Genomic DNA, 17,348 nt, shown 5'->3' on the forward strand with positions numbered 1-17,348 from the left:
CAAGAAAAATGTTATTTTAAAAGTAGAAATATATTCCAGCCAGCGTTCAGTCATCTGACGTATCTTCAGCATTCTGCTTGTGACAAAAATAAATCTCATTTGATTCACAAAGACAAAATTGCTTTTTTTAAAAAGAAGCACAATCATGACCCAAATAAATGCAGTGTTTTTAAAGACATTCATCAATGTTTGTCTGCTCTGGGTGCTTTTCTCAGCATGAAACACGGGACAGCAGCACTTCCCCCACCACCAACATCCAAAATAAACGACAAGCGAAAGTGAACCTCACTGCGTCGTCGTCATCATCTTCTTCTGTCAAGTTTATTTCCTGTTTGCAAACCTACTCTTGTGCATTACCGCCACCAACTCTTTGGGTGTGGAGCATTAATGGAGTCTGACGTCCTCACCTGGCTTTTCAAGAATGATATTAATAACTGTAAAAGAACAAGTTTGTTGTTTTCATTCCACAAACTGATTCAAATCCTTGGTTTTGAAGCATCATAGTAAGTTCTTGATCCATCTTTGTCAATCTTTAATAAACTTTGTATAAGTAGTACGTGGTTCTTACACATTGCACTTTTTTTCACTGTGAAGGCATTTGAGCTAGATTAAAAAAATTTGACATAAAGTTGGCATATCAATATGCTCTCCACAAAAAAATTATGAAGTGGCTGAGCACTTGCCCACATGGTCAAATCATAAAGAGACTGGAGGCCTATTTTTGACATTCTACGATCATGTATGATTTTCAAGAGTCAGTGATTCAAAAACCCCTCAAGTTATAACCACAATGTTTTACACACATATAACTAGTACCCCAGATATGTGTATTCTACAACATGAAGATTATCCATTGAATCCCTTCTTTAGTACAGCTCTCTGAAATTTTTTTTTTTTTTTTGCGAGAATGGACAGACTGCCATTTTTGTGATGCTGCAGAATGAAAAATTAGCTCTGTATCCCATTTGTGAAACTTACTGTATCTGGGGTGCCAAAATAGGGTGTATTCCAAATTTGACCTTTATATCTGCAATTTTAGCTGGGATAATGCCTTTAAAAATGGGAAACGGCTCAAAATGCATTCGTGAGTGTAAAATAGAATTGTGGGTACCCTGATTAAAAAAAAAAAAATATATATATATATATAGAGAGAGAGAGAGAGAGAGAGAGAGAGAGAGAGAGAGAAACTACTTGGATTTAAGCAGAAATATTTATTTTTTATATTTATAAGACCGATAATTAAGTTGTGCACATATCATTCATCACAGAATTTACTGTGGACAAACTGTATCTGCATGAATTACCGACCAGTTCCCATTTAAGTCAAAATGGGAGCCTTGCTACTGTTGAGACATGAAGTTTGTAAAATGTGTTTAAAAAAAAAAAAAAAAGTGTGTATGTATATATATGTGTGTGTGTGTGTGTGTATACGAGGTCTGTTAGAAAAGTATCCGACCTTTTTATTTTTTTCAAAAACCATATGGATTTGAATCACGTGTGATTGCGTCAGCCAAGCTTGAACCTTCGTGCGCATGTGAGTTTTTTCACGCCTGTCGGTTGCGGCATTCTCCTGTGAGCAGGCTTTGAGTGAGGAGTGGTCCACCCCTCTCGTCTTTTTTTTCATTGTTTAGGAATGGCTCAGACTGCCGCGTTGCTTGATCAAAATTTTTTCAGAAACTGTAAGGCACATCCAAGTGGACACCATTCGAGAAATTCAGATGGTTTTCGGTGAAAATTTTATGGGCTTCAGAGAGATTGAGTGTTACTATCACTTTAAGGACAGCCCACAGTGGCTGATGGTGCGCCGCGCTCCAAGCCGCTATCGACAGGCTGAACGACCATTTCATTTCTAAACGGATGGCTGTATGGATCCGTGACCATCGTGTGCAATTTCTCTGGTTATCACAAGAGCTGGACAACAACATTTTCTGGCAGATTTCACTTCTAACAAGAGATTTTGTCATGGAAAGCTGCGCGGAGGCTTCGCGCGTCACGACGGATTCACTGATGGAGCGAGACAAAACCACCTCCGCTTTGGTCTCACAAGACGGCTTTGAGATGGCGTTCAGACAGCTGTCGGTGGTTTTTCACTCGTGTGATTATCCGAGAAATTGTGGATGAGCCTGGACATGCCAGAACATGTCCTGTGAGGCTTCATCATGGCGTTGCTTTGCGCCATGTGGCACCGCCGCAACGCGCGGAATTCCTCTGCACGTCTGTCTCAATGTGCCGAAAAAGTGCTGATGCCCACGTCTTTTCACAACTCCTGTGCTAGTCAGACGACATCCCGGATAAAACACAGCGTCCAGTTTGGAAATGAACGGCACATTCCACTGTTACAGGAGTGTTTGTCATGGAAAGAGGAGCAGAGGCTTCGCGCGTTGCGGCGGTGCCGCATGCCGCAAAGCAACGCCGTGATGAAGCCTCACAGGACATGTTCTGGCATGTCCAGGCTCATCCACAATTTCTCGGATAATCACACAACTGAAAAACCACTGACAGCTGTCTGAACACCATCTCAAAGCCATCCTGTGAGACCAAAACGGAGGTGGTTTTGTCCATCAGCGAATCTGTCATGACGCGCGAAGCCTCCGAGCGGCTTTCCATGACAAAATCTCTTGTTAAAAGTGAAATCTGCCGGAAAATGGTTGATGTCCAGCTCTTGTGATAACCAGAGAAATTGCACACAATGGTCACGGATCCATACAGCCATCTGTTTAGAAATGTAATGGTCGTTCAGCCTGTCGATCGCTGCTCGGAGCGCGGCGCACCATCAACCGCTGTGGGCCGTCCTTAAAGCGATAGTAACACTCCTTAATCTCTCTGAAGCCCATTAAAATTTTCACCGAAAACAATCTGAATTTCTCGAATGGTGTCCACTTGGATGTGCCTCACAGTTTCTGAAAAAATTTTGATCAAGCAAAGCGGCAGTCTCTGAGCCATTCCTAAACAATGGAAAAAAAAAAGACGAGAGGGGTGGACCACTCCTCACTCAAAGCCTGCTCACAGGCGAATGACGCAACCGACAGGCGTGAAAAAACTCAAGCATGCGCACGAAGGTTCAAGCTTGGCTGATGCAATCACACGTGATTCAAATCCATATGGTTTTTGAAAAAAATAAAAAGGTTGGATACTTTTCTAACAGACCTCGTGTGTGTGTGTGTATGTATATATATATGTGTATGTGTGTGTGTGTGTATGTATATGTGTGTGTGTGTATAAGTATAAATAAAATTTTGCCAGGGCTGAAGAGGATTAATTTCATCTTCATCTCATATTGCAACCATGCTTCACTGCTTAGTCCAGCTCTATATCACACTGGTCTCACAAGGTTTTGCAACACTTCTGCAAACTTTTGCCATCTGAGAGAGAAGAATGTGCATTTCCGCGATCTCTTGTTTATTTGCCAATCCCTCATAGGTAGCCAAATGTCTGGGTCACGTGCATAATGCTTACGTCAGTGAAAACGCTCTATTGGGGACCTATGCAAACATACTAGACAGTCTCCACTGTTTTAATACAGAAACAAATCGCAGTGCTGCATGTCCTCATTTGGCTAAATATGAGAACATATTTCTTTGGTCCAAACATTTTATTTAAATTTTATGCTACATTTTAGCGTACAGTAACTTAGTGATTCTTCTAGATTTATTACGAAGTATTTTGACAACTATATCCCCTAATTAATTTAGTAGAACTTCTTGTAAGTCTTCTGTTTTAGTGGCCCCTTTAAGATCTAGTCAAGATTAAGTAAATAAAAAAAATATATATATTTCATTATAAATCCGTTTATTTTTTTACAGAATCAACCTCACCTGATGTCCAAAAGAGAATCCAGGTATATTTTTGTCTTTTATGTTGTCCCTCAATCTCACCAGTTTTCACCTTTCTGTAACCAGTAATCACAAAACATTTCAGCTAACTTTTCAATGAACTAATCCCTCTTATTTGCATGATGACATGATGCGGATTTTGGGTGTCTGGCTTTGCTAGATAGGAGTTTGAAATCTACAGGATGTCTGTCAGGATTTTGATCACATAACCAGAAGAAGGAAATGCACATGGAGCCCAAGAAGCCACAGTTTGAGTGCTGTGGTTTGGACAGCAGTCTGTTTGCAGATGATGGTGATGTCATCTCGAACTGAACAACAATTCAGAAATTGTAATGTGGGTCTTTCCATGCCACCTCACCCAGAATTTAGAACATCTCATGTCATGGATTTATTTTATTTTATTTTTTGGGACATGTAAAAAGTACAGTTGAATTCATGGGGACTTACAAAATCCTAAAGCTCTATTCTAAGCCTGTCACAATAAGTGTTTTTGTGCCACAAATAATTGGAATAAACATAGTTTTTTTTTGTTAACAGTTTTATGCAAATGATAACACTTGCACACTTTCTAACAGTAGTGAACTTTCAATTTCAAGGGAAAATTCTGCCAATTGGAATGTGGAAAAAAATTACAATATCCCAAATAAAATGGGCACTGTTAACAAAAATTGCACTTGCTGTAAATAAACACGGGCTTAAAACAGTCAATGTAACACCTCAATCATTGCACATTAATGGGCATTTTTCTGGGTCCTACGGTAAATTTAGATTTGGCAATTCACCTAACCTGTATGTCTTTGGAAGTGGGAAGGATCCCACACAATTGAACCTTTATTTAACCAGGCTATTCCCATTGAGATCGAGAATTCTTTTACAAGGGAGACCTGGACAATTAAAAAGTTGGCAATTCACCTAACCTGCACAACTGCTCAAACACAGAGAGAACATATAAATGTCACACAGGAAAGACCGAGTCAGAAGCAAACCTGACATCTGCTTGAGTAAATACATGTTGTAAGTTATCTATCAGGTTTGTTTGTGTGCGTTTTTTTTTTTTTTTTAAACTGTTATGTACAAATTCTAACCCAATCCAGTGAAAATAATCGTTGTAGAGGCTTGGAATATATATATATATATATATATATATATATATATATATATATATATATATATATATATATATATATATATATATATATATATATATATATATATATATATGAGGTCTGTGAGAAAACTATCGGACCTTTTAATTTTTTCAAAAAATATATGGATTTGAATCATGTGCGCTTGCATCAGACAAGCTTGAACCTTCGTGCGCATGCATGAGTTTTTTCACGCCTGTCGGTTGCGTCATTCGCCTGTGGGCAGGCTTTGAGTGAGCACTGGTCCACCCCCCTCGTCGGATTTTTACTGTCAGGGAAATGGCTGAGAGGCTGCCACTTTGCTCCATGAAATTTTTTTCAGTAACTGTTAGAGACAGCCAGTTGGAAACCATTCGAAAGATTCAGATGGATTTCGGTAAAGATTCTGTCGGCGTCACATGGATTAAGGAGTGTTAAAACCTTTTTAAAGACGGCCCACAGCGGCGGAGGGCGCGCGGCGCACCGTGCGGCCATCGACAGGCTGGAACGACCAGATCACTTCTAAACTGAACGCTGTGTTGATCCGGGACATCGTGTGACTACCACAGAAATGGCAAGAGAGCTGGACATAGCACTTTTGTGGCACATTCCACTGTTACAGGAGATTTTGTAATGAAAGACGTGCGGAGGAATTCGCGCATCGGCACGGAGCCGCTCATTGCGCGCAACAAAAAAAAACACCTCCGTGTTGGAAACCATTCAGAAGATTCAGACGGCTTTTGATGGCTTTTCAGTCGAGTGAGTATCCAAGAAATTGTTTAACAGCTGGTCATGTTCCAACTTGTCCTGTGAGACTTCCAACACGGAGGTGTTGTTTGTCCAGCGGCTGTGTCCAGACGCGCAAATCTGTCCGCACGTCTTTCATTACAAAATCTCCTTTAAAGGTGGAATGTGCCGATAAAGTGCTGATCCCGACCTCTTCTGAAACTTCTCTGCTAGTCACACGACGTCCTGCATCAACAGAGCCTTAAATTTGGAGGTGATCTGCTCGTTCCAGCCTGTCGATGGCCGCTTGGGGTGCGGTGCGCCCTCCGCCGCCGTGGGCTGTTTTTAATCCAGTTTTAATGGTCCTTAATCCGTGTGATACCGAAAGAATCTTCACCGAAATCCATCTGAATCTTTCGAATGGTTTCCAACTGGCTGTCTCTAACGGTTTCTGAAAAAAATTTCATGGAGCAAAGCGGCAGCCTCTCAGCCATTTCACTGACAATAAAAATCCGACGAGGGAGGTGGACCAGTGCTCACTCAAAGCCTGCCCACAGGCGAATGACGCAGCCGACAGGCGTGAAAAAACTCACGCATGCGCACGAAGGTTCAAGCTTGTCTGATGCAAGCGCACATGATTCAAATCCATATAGTTTTTGAAAAAATAAAAAGGTCGGATACTTTTCTCACAGACCTCATGTGTGTGTGTGTGTATATATGTATATATATATATATATATATATATATATATATATATATGTGTGTATATATATATAATTTTTTTTTCTCTCAATCTCAAGTGATCACTGATGACTGAGGTCCAAACTTCAAAAACTCATTCCTGTGTGGGTGTTGTGGGAGGGGGGGGGGGGGTATTGGGATAGAGCTGAAAGATTTTGCAGTGTTCCATGAATTCAGTACGTTGACATGAAGTAAACTGAGAGGCCTAGAGTGAGTTGATGTGGAATTACGTGTTTTCATTGTTTGGTCAGACGAAACAAGTTCCATTCTGAAACAGAATGCTTACCCACCCCTCTGTGCATCTAAAATGTTTTGCTTTGTGGAGTTCTGAAACTTTTATTGGCACTTAAATTAGAAAGTGAATGAGGTAAATTGCATTTCTTTTCACTGCTGTTTTACCACAGACTGATGCCGTAGCTTTCCTTGATGCTGCTTAGCTTTTAACATCTTTTGTTTTTACTTCACTTACTTATTCAGTCACTCTGGAAAGGGCATTTCATGGTGGAGGCTCATGCTAATCCACGGTGTCTTATGATGTTTACAATATTTATTGTTAGCTGGGTGCTTCATAGGGCTTCTTGAAGCATTTACAGTGCATCCAGAAAATATTCACAGCGCTTCACTTTTCCACATCTTATGTTACAGCCTTATTCCAAAAAGGAGCGAATGAATTCATTTCCCCTCCAAAATTCTACTCACAACACCCCATAATAATGACAGTTTTTTTTTTTTTTTTACATTTTTTTCAAATTTATTAAAAATTAAAAGGGAGTATTCACACCCTTTGCTCAATACTTTTTTGGTGCACCTTTGACAGCAATTACAGGCTCAAGTCTAATTGAGTATTTTAGTTTTGTCCATTCCTCTGTGCAGCACCTCTCAAGCTCCATGTCTTGGCTGTGTGCTTTGGGTCATTATTCTGCTGAAAGATGAATCATCACCCTAGTCTGAGGTCAAGAGCTCTCTGGAGCAGGTTTTCATTCAGGATGTCTCTGTACATTGCTGCAGTCATCTTTCCCCTCAATCCTGACTAGTCTCCCAGTTCTGGCCGCTGAAAAATATCCTCACAGCCTGATGCTGCCACCACCATGCTTCACTGTAGGGATGGTGCCTGGTTTCCTCTAAATCTAACACCTGGCTTTCACGCCAAATAATCTGTCTCATCCGACCAGAGAATTTTGTTTCTCGTGGTCTGAGAGTCCTTCAGATACCTTTTGCTAAATTCCAGACAGGCTGCCATGTGCCTTTTACTAAGGAGTGGCTTCCCAATGGTGGAACAGTGACCATGTGACCATCAGGTTATTGGTCACCTCCCTGACTAACCCCCACCCCCATTGCTCAGTTTAGACAGATGGCCAACTCTAGGAAGAGTCCTGGTGGATCTGAACTTAGTCCATTTAGGATGATGGAGGCCACTGTGCTCATTGGGACCTTCAAAGTAGCAGAAATGGTTCTGTACCCTTCCCCAGATTTGTGGCTGGAGACAATCCTGTCTTGGAGGTCTACAGACAATTCCTTGGACTTCATGTTTAGTTTGTCCTCTGACATGCACTGTCGACTGTGGGGCCTTACATGCAGACAGGTGTGTGCCTTTTCAAATCATGTCCAATCAACTGAATTTACCCCCAGGTGGACTCCATTTAAGCTGTGGAAACAGGATGCATGAGCTCCTGAGTTCATTTTTGGGCTTCATGCAAAGGCTGTGAATACGTAATGTAATTTCTTAGGTTTTTTTTTTTTTAATTTGCAATAATCTAAAAAAAAAATCATTGTCATTACAGGGTACTGTAAGGGTACAGGGTATTGTGTGTAGACGTCTGAAGAAAAATGAATTTCGTCCATTTTGGAATAAGACTGCAACATAACAAAATGTGGAAAAAGTGCAGCGCTGTGAATATTTTCTGGTTGCATAGTATTTGCCTGGCTGTGTATTGGTGAAGGAAACTCACAAAAGACACACTTGCAGAAACACATTTGTGCGATGTGACTGCAAAGGTAGTAGAAGACCCCTGATGATATAAACATGGCTGCTAGTTAGACCATCAGCTGTGGAGCAAAACATAAACTCCTCATGACCTACATGCATAAATACCTTCTGGTTATACATTAATGACAGTTTCAGTTTTTTCTTTCTTGGTTTCTACTGCTCTAATATCTGATCAATCATCAGCTGCGTCTCATACCTCAGATGATAGACTGCAACACTGGGATTAAGTGAATTTTTATGTTGTAGGTTCAACTCCAGGTTTGGTCTGGGAACATGCGTTGGTACTTAATAAAATACAATGCATCTGCACAGTATTCGCAACGCTTCACTTTTTCCACATTTCATGTTACAGCCTTATTCCATAATGGATTAAATTCATTTTGTTTCCCTTAAAATTCTACTCTGAGCACCCCATATTGATAAAATGAATAAAGGTTTTTGCACAGCCACAGTAATTAAGCAATCAATACCAAACTTTCTATGTATGGTGATTGGCGGCACCAAGGGGGAGGTTACTGGGCTCCTTAGGTTGAAAACATATGTGCGCGAACACACACACACATTCAGCCTTATATATTAGATCATGACCCGCTCACTGGAGCCCTTATTTTTGCAGTTCACATGGTACTCAGATCAGGTAGCAAGCATGACACTTTACTTACTGTGTATTAGCAGCTGGCTAGGGTGCACATTAATTACAACCCGAATGGGCCAGCACACACTGTGTACGAAATAAGGAGTGCATTTTTTTCATTTAAAATGTACCTGCTGCGTATGGCATGCCAGAGCTTTGTAGTGATATGGCATGCTATCAACTTTTATCATCATTCACTTGTCTCATAAATGTCAGACATTACTCTCTGAAAATTAATGACAACATACACACAATGCAACACAACTTACTACACCTTAACTAAAATGGCATGAAATATACAATGACATGGCTAAAATCTGTCTCTATTATCTGTGCGTAGAACAGGAAACCCAGCGAGTTGATTTTAAATAAAAAAACTAAGAAATCACATGTACATAAGTAATCACAACCTTTGCTCAATACTTTGTTGATGCACCTTTGGCAGCAATTACAGCCTCAAGACTTCTTGAATACAATGTCACAAGCTTGGTGCACCTATCTCTGGGCAGTTTTGCCCATTCCTCTTTGCAGCACCTCTCAAACTCCATCAGGTTGGATGGGGAGCGTCGGTGCACAGCCATTTTCAGATCTCTCCAGAGATGTTCAATCAGATTCAGGTCTGGACTCTGGCTGGCCCACTGAAGGACATTCACAGAGTTGTCCTGAAGCCACTCCTTTGATATTGTGGCTGTGTGCTTAGGTTCATTGTCCTGCTGAAAGATGAACTGTACCCCCAGTCTGGGGTCAAGAGTGCTCTGGAGCAGGTTTTCATTCAGGATGTCCTTGTACATGGCTGCATTCATACATTAATTTTTACCCCCATCTGAACCAGTGTCCCACTTCCTGCCACTGAAAAACATGCTCACACCATCACTGTAGGGATGGTGCCTGGTTTTCTCCGAACATGACGCCTGGCATTCACGCCAAAGTTCAACCTTTGTCTCATCAGACCAGAGAATTTTGTTCCTCATGGTCTGAGAGTCCTTCAGGTGCCTCTTGGCAAATTCCAGGTGGGCTGCCATGTGCCTTTTACTAACGAGTGACTTCCGTCTGGCCACTCTACCATACAGGCCTGATTGATGGAGCCCACTGTGCTCATTGGGACCTTCAAAGCAGCAGAATTGTTTATGTACGCTTCTCCAGATTTGTGCCTTAAGACAAACCTGTCTCTGAGGTCTACAGACAATTTCTTTGACCTCATGTTTGGTTTGTGCTCTGACATGCACAGTCAATTGTGGGACCTTATATGTAGACGGGTGTGCCTTTCCAAATCATGTCCAATCAACTGAATTTACCCCAGCTGGACTGTAGAAACATCTCAAGGATGATCAGTGAAACAGGATGCACATGAGCTCAAATTTGAGCTTCGTGGCAAAGGCTGTGAATACTTATGGACACGTGATGTCTTTGTTGTTTTTTACTTTTAATACATTTGCAAAAATCTCAAAAAATAAAAATTCATTTTGGTGGTGTGTACAGAAGTTTAAGGAGAAATGAATTTCCTCAATTTTGGAATAAGGCTGGAACATAAAATGCGAACACAAAAACACACACACAAAAAGTGAAGCTCTGTGAATATTTTCCGGATGCACTGTAAACCTTTGCTTGGCATCAGTGGCACTGAAGCCAGTGGTTTTCACAACCTTGCCAAATACCCAATCCATGAAAACATTGAAGAGTGTGTAGTGTGTTTTACTGGGAAGATCACATTCAGAAACTTGTAGGGGATCCTGCAAATTGCACAGGTGTCCTAGAGAGCAGCTCATTGAATCAAATCTAAAGCTTTGTAAACAAAATTGTTATAGGCTGCAAAGATGCACTGCTGATATTCATAGCTTTCAGACCTAGGATGTGGTCGATGGTTGACTCTAGCATGAAGCTAGAGGAATTGGGACTGAATCCTGATAAGAAGAATAATCTTTCCAAGCACCGTTCCTGGCAAAGAGCACTATAATAGCCCCGTTGTTATTGCAGTCCAGATAATCAATCTTTCCTCTCCAGTGGTACATGAAATTCTTTCTTCTGGTCTGTAGGGATGATGCCTGCCTGCCAGATTGAAATAAAGAGTTTGCAATGCTGCAAGAATAGCATTACCACTGGGCTGAAGGATTTCAGCTCCACTACCACACATCCTTGGTACTTTTGCAGTCTCTCCAACATTTGGTGGTTTGCGGTTGATTGGCGAATCAGCCACAAGAACCCTGATGCTGGAGATGGTAACCACTCAGACAGACAATTGGCCCATACCCACCACCACCAAAGTATCTATTTGGCATTCGATCTGTTTTTACAGGTACTGCGGTCTTCAAAATTGATGCTCTTGAGTACTGGATCATGCCCAGAGAAACTTGCTGCATGGCCTAAGTGTCACAGGTGATACTCCCTCACAAGTGATACTTAGCTCTGCCTTCCTAAGCAACCCTTTGTTGGACACAGTCATTCCAGCAGAACCCAAGAATCCTCCAGTGAGACCTAGTACCAAAGACATCCAGCTGTCGCTTTAGGTCAGTAGTTAGCATCCATATCTCAGAACCATGCATTAAGACAGGAACTGCCAGGATCCTATAGATGTTTATTCTCCTGCTAAGATATCACCATCCAAAGACCTCTGTCCAGCAATCTCATGACTCCATAGGTGCTTCCCAGGCATATCCTGATCACAAAGATTGAGGATGCAAAGATGTGTCACAGCTGGTAAGTGAATTTCTTAATACACCACATACAGATAGACATCTAATGGCTACGCAATCTGACCAACACCCAGTCAGTGCAAGCTTTGAACATGGGAGGAGCCAGAACACATCCTTGATGAATGAATGGCAGAATTTAATGGGAAGAAGTTAGCTTTTGTTCCCACTAACATCTCCCAGCCTTGTGTACAGCCATATGTCTTGCCTTTTTTCATATTATTATTCCATACTAAATTGTTGCAAACCCAAGATATTTGGGATGTACGTTCATCTCACAAGCTTTTGGCCTGAGATCAGAGGGAGCTCGCCTTGTAGTAGTGGTACTCTGCAACAAATATAGTTTTCAATTGAGCACAACTTGAACTGCAACATTAAAACTCCCATGTTATTTCCAGTCTGCACGTTACTGAATGAACTGCAAGAGGCAGCTGATAATTTGATGAGAAATCATCTCAGGAACACTTCTCTCATTGTGGTACAGCAGTGGATCATGTTTTTTTTCAGTTGCTTCCGCTCGTAAGCTCCACAGCAACTCATTCGCATCAGTCTCACCGTGTCCCACCAAACATTTGCATGTACCGCTTCACCACGTTCATAAACCTCTTTTGCCCCTTCCTGTCTGGTGGTTCTATCCTCAGCATCCTTCTCCCTATATACCCTGGGTCTCTCCTCTGCATGTGTCTAAACCATCTTTTAAAAAATATTGAAATGGTTAGAAACTTGTAGGAGGTTATTTATTTATGCTGCTTATGAGAAGTGCCTCACTGCTGGGTGGGACACTGGGATGCGCAGTTACATCTAGGAGACTTCACTGGTCACGTCATTCTGTGCAAATTAAATATTTCTGTCAGTGGGGTCATTTGTGAGTGTCCCATATCCTCCTGACTCCCAGGAGATTTTATATATATATATATAAATTTTATTCTGGTAGTCAAGAGGATATTAGTGGTTGGTGTGTTACTTCCTTTAATTTGAAGATATTCTCTCTAACTTTCGCTCACTTGATTCAGATTTCTCCAGATTATATGCTGTGTAATCCTTTAAATTTGATTACTTTTCCCATCGTGTTGGCAGTCTTGTGTGTCAAATGATTGTGACCTGATTGTTTTGTTCCTGTGTTGCAGGCATAGACCTGGATGAATCTAGTAACAGAGACACGGGCGAAGGTTGCGAAGAGAATAAAAGTTGTAAGAGTCTTGTTCTGCCTCCCTCGCCCGCCTCAGAGTCAGACTCTCATGTGAAAGCACAGCACTCCAAATCTCAAAAACCGAAAAGCAGGATAACGAGCAGCTCAAGGCGTCTGTTTTTAAATGATTCTATGACAGAGGAGGAAGATGCAGGAAGCACTCATCAGGAGACCGGCGGAAATCAGGATGTGGCTGTGCAAGAGGTTTCCTCAATCTCCTCAATACTCAGTCTGCAAAAGCCAACACCTGAGGATTCATGGACATGCCCTTTAAGCGCAGATGAACTCTCTTCATCTCCCGGTCACATGGAAACGGACAATGTCTCCATTCCCTGTCCTCTCAGTCAGTCCTCCCTCTCAGTTACTAACAAGAATTGTCCGGGTGTGATTCTCAAACTAAAGAGGCTGTGTGGCAGAGGTGTGAACAGAAAGACCAGCTATCAGGCGGTTTCACAGTCGGGTATCAACACTGACTCTCCTGAGAGGGAAATCACGGGGAGAGACATGAGCAGCGGCACCAAGAGGGATTTTAACAGACAAGGTAAAATATCCCACAGACAACGGCGACTCGGAAGCTTCACTTCTGCTTTGCGACCTCTCAGCAGTTCCTCTAACAGAAAACACAGATCGCTTTTAAAAATCAAATATTGCCCCTACTTGTCTGCCTGTCACAGCACTGAGCACAGACGGCGATGGGTGCTGCGGTCGGCTGTCCAGAAGGCCCAGCGCGCCATGAGGTTGTCCTACCCGGACCTGGTGGGAAAGAGGATTTGTCATCTGTACGAGGAAGACGACAAGTCAGAAGTTTGGTACAGAGGAGAGGTGCTGAGCATCCACGAAGCACACGCCAACCCACTGAAGACTGTGTTTGAGGTCCGGTATGACAGTGAGCCTGAGTGGAAATACTACCTAGAGCTCCTAATGGACTACCATAAAGGTTGGCTCAAAATCGAAGAGTAGTCTAACACTAATACTTTGCCGTGCCACGATTCAACATTTTCTCGGAACACCTGCGTTTCATTCCAACCAGACTTTCCTGACACCACCGACGGCGTTCTTTTATTATTCTTATTTTGTGATTATTGTTGAGTGTTTTAGTATTGAAATGTCTTGACACATTCCTACAGTGATGTGACATGCCACAATGGGCTCATTAGGTTTTCTATTATTTATTTTATCCAGATTTTTCTCCGTTTTCATTCACATAATGAATTGCTGTCATGAATAAAGTTGATCACTCATAGATTTATTGTACTTAAAAAAAAAAAAAAAAAAAAAAAAAATCCATGGCATGCCTGAATAGCAGAGGGGGTCAAGTCCATATTGACGGTGCTGAAAAATATTTTGTCCTCCTGGTTTTCTCTTCATTATACTCGTTTGAAGTGTACAAATACATAAATATGAACTAGTTTTAGAGGCACATGGGCTGCCTGATTGCAGGCAGAATAAAGCAGGTGTATTTTTTTACCTGAAGCCTTAAACCTTTGTTAGCTTGACAAGATGGCGGCATCACCAAACACCTTTGTCCAGCGGTCGCATGACTCCATGAGCACTTCCCAGGCCTTAACTTGCAGAACTGCAACTGAGGATTTTTTTTAAAAAGCATGAAATTTCAGCTACATGTTGTCAGAAAGCACAAGACCGACTTGAGCTTAGATTTTTTTTTTTTTTTTTTATTATCAAGGAAGTTTACTGTTCACCTCTGTATCAAATTTCATTCAATGGGGGCACCCCCTTCCAAAAAAAGGCCTAGCTGTAAAAGTGTTGCTGTGTTACAATAAAGGGTGCCCATACATACACATTCTATTGTTTTGATTTTGGTATTTATATGTTGCAGCGATGATTTGTGTTTCACTGTATCTTGTACATATATGCATGTAGTCGCCGCCACTGTCCTGTTGGTTAGAAGAGATATTTTAAATTTTTGAAGGTGAAAAATTATCCAGCATAAACTGACCTGATGTAGGGAAAACTAATTGTCCTCAAAATTGGATTCTGCAGCCCTGTTGAATCCAAATCGCACTTCAGAAATCCCTGCATTGGGAATTGGGTTAAAAAAAAATCTACGGGAAGAGAAATTTACTGAAATATGCCTGAAAAGGATGCAACAGGGAATGAACACTAACCACTTGAAACCCAAACGTTGCAAGAACCTGATCTTGTCTTTGGAGTAAAGCATCTCAGACTTTCTCAACACCACAGCTGCAGACACGGTAAGAGTTGTGATGGTTTGCATGACTCATATCTTGGAACAGTAAATTGCTCGTGGCAAAAACATTCTGAGACTCGTGATCAGCGTGATCCGAACATGAAGTGCAGTTTAGTTTTGCAGCTAGACAACATTTTGAGACTGAAGAGGAAGTCCAGTTTGAAAGGTTTCCAAAAATAAGTTTTGGTTCAACTCTACTCAAAGGTCTCGACTTCAACCCTATTTAAGGGGAAGTTTTTACACATCGATTTGTCTGTTTTGAATAACTTTGTACCAGAAGTTTACATTTAAAAACATTTCAAGTTGTCTTTCTTGAGCATCTGAGACAGTTACACATAACAACTAGAAGCATTCAGAGAGTGCAAACCTCCGCAAAGGCCATGGGGTCACTGATGGCACAACATCTACACGCCGTGGAATCAATGAACCTAAAAAAGTCTAACAATGATGTCTGCTCAGTAGTAAAAAAAAAAAAAGTTTCATGTGCTGTGACTGGATAGCATGTATCCTTAGCGCTTGGCATCACAGTTTATTGCAACTTGCACATTTCCCAGAAGCTACTGTCATCTGAGCACTGATATTGATATTGCAGGTGCTTATAGACAAAAACAAATGAGACAACATTCAATTTATTATTCAACTAAACTGCAAATATGAGGTCTATTAGAAAAGTATCTGACCTTATTTTTTTTAAAAACCATATGGATTTGAATCACGTGTGATTACATCAGCCAAGCTTGAACCCTCGTGGGCATGCAAGTTTTTTCACGCCTGTCGGTGACATCATTCGCCTGTGAGCGTGCCTTGTGGGAGGAGTGGTCCAGCCCCCTCGTCGGAATTCCTTTGTCTGAGAAGTTGCTGAGAGACTGGCGCTGTGCTTCATCAAAATTTTTTCAAAAACTGAGGCACATCCGAGTGGACACCATTCGACAAATTAAGCTGGTTTTTGGTGAAAATTTTAATGGCTGATGCGAGATTTTGGATTGTTTCTATCGCTGTAAGGACTTCCATGGAGCGGGACGTTGCGCAGCGCTCCGAGGCGACGTCGTCATCCTGTTTCAAGCTGAAAACCTCAAAATTTAAGCCTCTGTTGACCCAGGAGGTTGTGAGAGAACTTTCAGAAGAGGTTGGAATCAGCAGTTTATCCGGACATTCCACTGTTAAAGGAGATTTTTTTAATGAAAGACGTGCGGACGGATTGGCGTGTTGGCTCGCAGCTGGCGCCGCGCGCCCGCCACAGGAAAAACACCTCCGTTGGAAGCCTTAAGGACAAGTTGGAACATGCCCTGCTGTTAAACAATTTCTCAGATACTCAACTGAAAGCCACCAAAAACCGCCTGGATTTTACAAATGGTTATCAACACGGAGGTGTTTTTCCTGTGGCGGGCACGCCGCGCCGGCTGCGAGCCGACGCACCAATCCGTCCGCACGTCTTTCATTAAAAAAAATCTCCTTTAACAGTGGAATGTCTGGATAAACTGCTGATTCTGACCTCTTCTGAAAGTTCTCTGTTCTCTCACGACGTCCTGGGGCTACAGAGGCTTAAATTTGGAGGTTTTCAGCTTGAAACAGGATGACGACGTTGCCTCGGAGCGCTGCGTGACGTCCCGCTCCGTGACGTCCCGCTCCGTGACGTCCCGCTCCGTGGGAAGTCCTTACAGCGATAGAAACAATCCAAAATCTTTCATCAGCCGTTAAAATTTTCACCGAAAACCAGCTTAATTTCTCGAATGGTATCCACTTGGAGGTGCCTCACAGTTTTCGAAAAAATTTTGATGAAGCACAGCGCCAGTCTCTCAGCAACTTCTCAGACAATGAAAATCCGACGAGGGGGCTAGACCACTCCTCCCACAAGGCGTGCTTACAGGCGAATGACGTTACCGACAGGCGTGGAAAAACTCACGCATGCGCACGAAGGTTCAAACTTGGCTGACGTAAAAACATATGACTCAAATCCATATAGTTTTTAAAAAAAAATAAAATGGTCGGTTTCTTTTCTAATAGACCTCGTATATGAATTTTTTAACATTCATGAAACATTCTTTTTGTCTCTTTTTCTAAAATTGTATATAATAATCATTAGATTATTAATATATGAACAAAAATAACTAATAAACCTCCTTGGCGGAGGTAAAAATAAATTTAAGAAATATTACAATTTGAAAACAAATGCACCCGAACGTGATGACAGCTGCAACTGCTTAATGCTAACTTTTAA

General features: G+C 41.7%; 1 protein-coding gene across 1 annotated transcript in view; it reads left to right on the forward strand.

Annotated features, from left to right (window-relative positions):
* Positions 1 to 13,070, forward strand: part of c8h15orf39 (chromosome 8 C15orf39 homolog) — a 46,332-nt gene extending 33,262 nt beyond the window's left edge. Inside the window, exons 3-4 of the mRNA XM_034176431.1 lie at positions 3,804 to 3,838; positions 12,860 to 13,070. Coding sequence (XP_034032322.1) covers positions 3,804 to 3,838; positions 12,860 to 12,865 — 41 coding nt within the window. The 3' untranslated portion in view covers positions 12,866 to 13,070. The remainder of the gene's footprint in view (positions 1 to 3,803; positions 3,839 to 12,859) is intronic.
* The last annotated feature ends 4,278 nt before the right edge of the window (positions 13,071 to 17,348 follow it).

Source organism: Thalassophryne amazonica, chromosome 8, assembly GCF_902500255.1.
Source record: "Thalassophryne amazonica chromosome 8, fThaAma1.1, whole genome shotgun sequence".
Classification (NCBI taxonomy): domain Eukaryota; kingdom Metazoa; phylum Chordata; class Actinopteri; order Batrachoidiformes; family Batrachoididae; genus Thalassophryne; species Thalassophryne amazonica.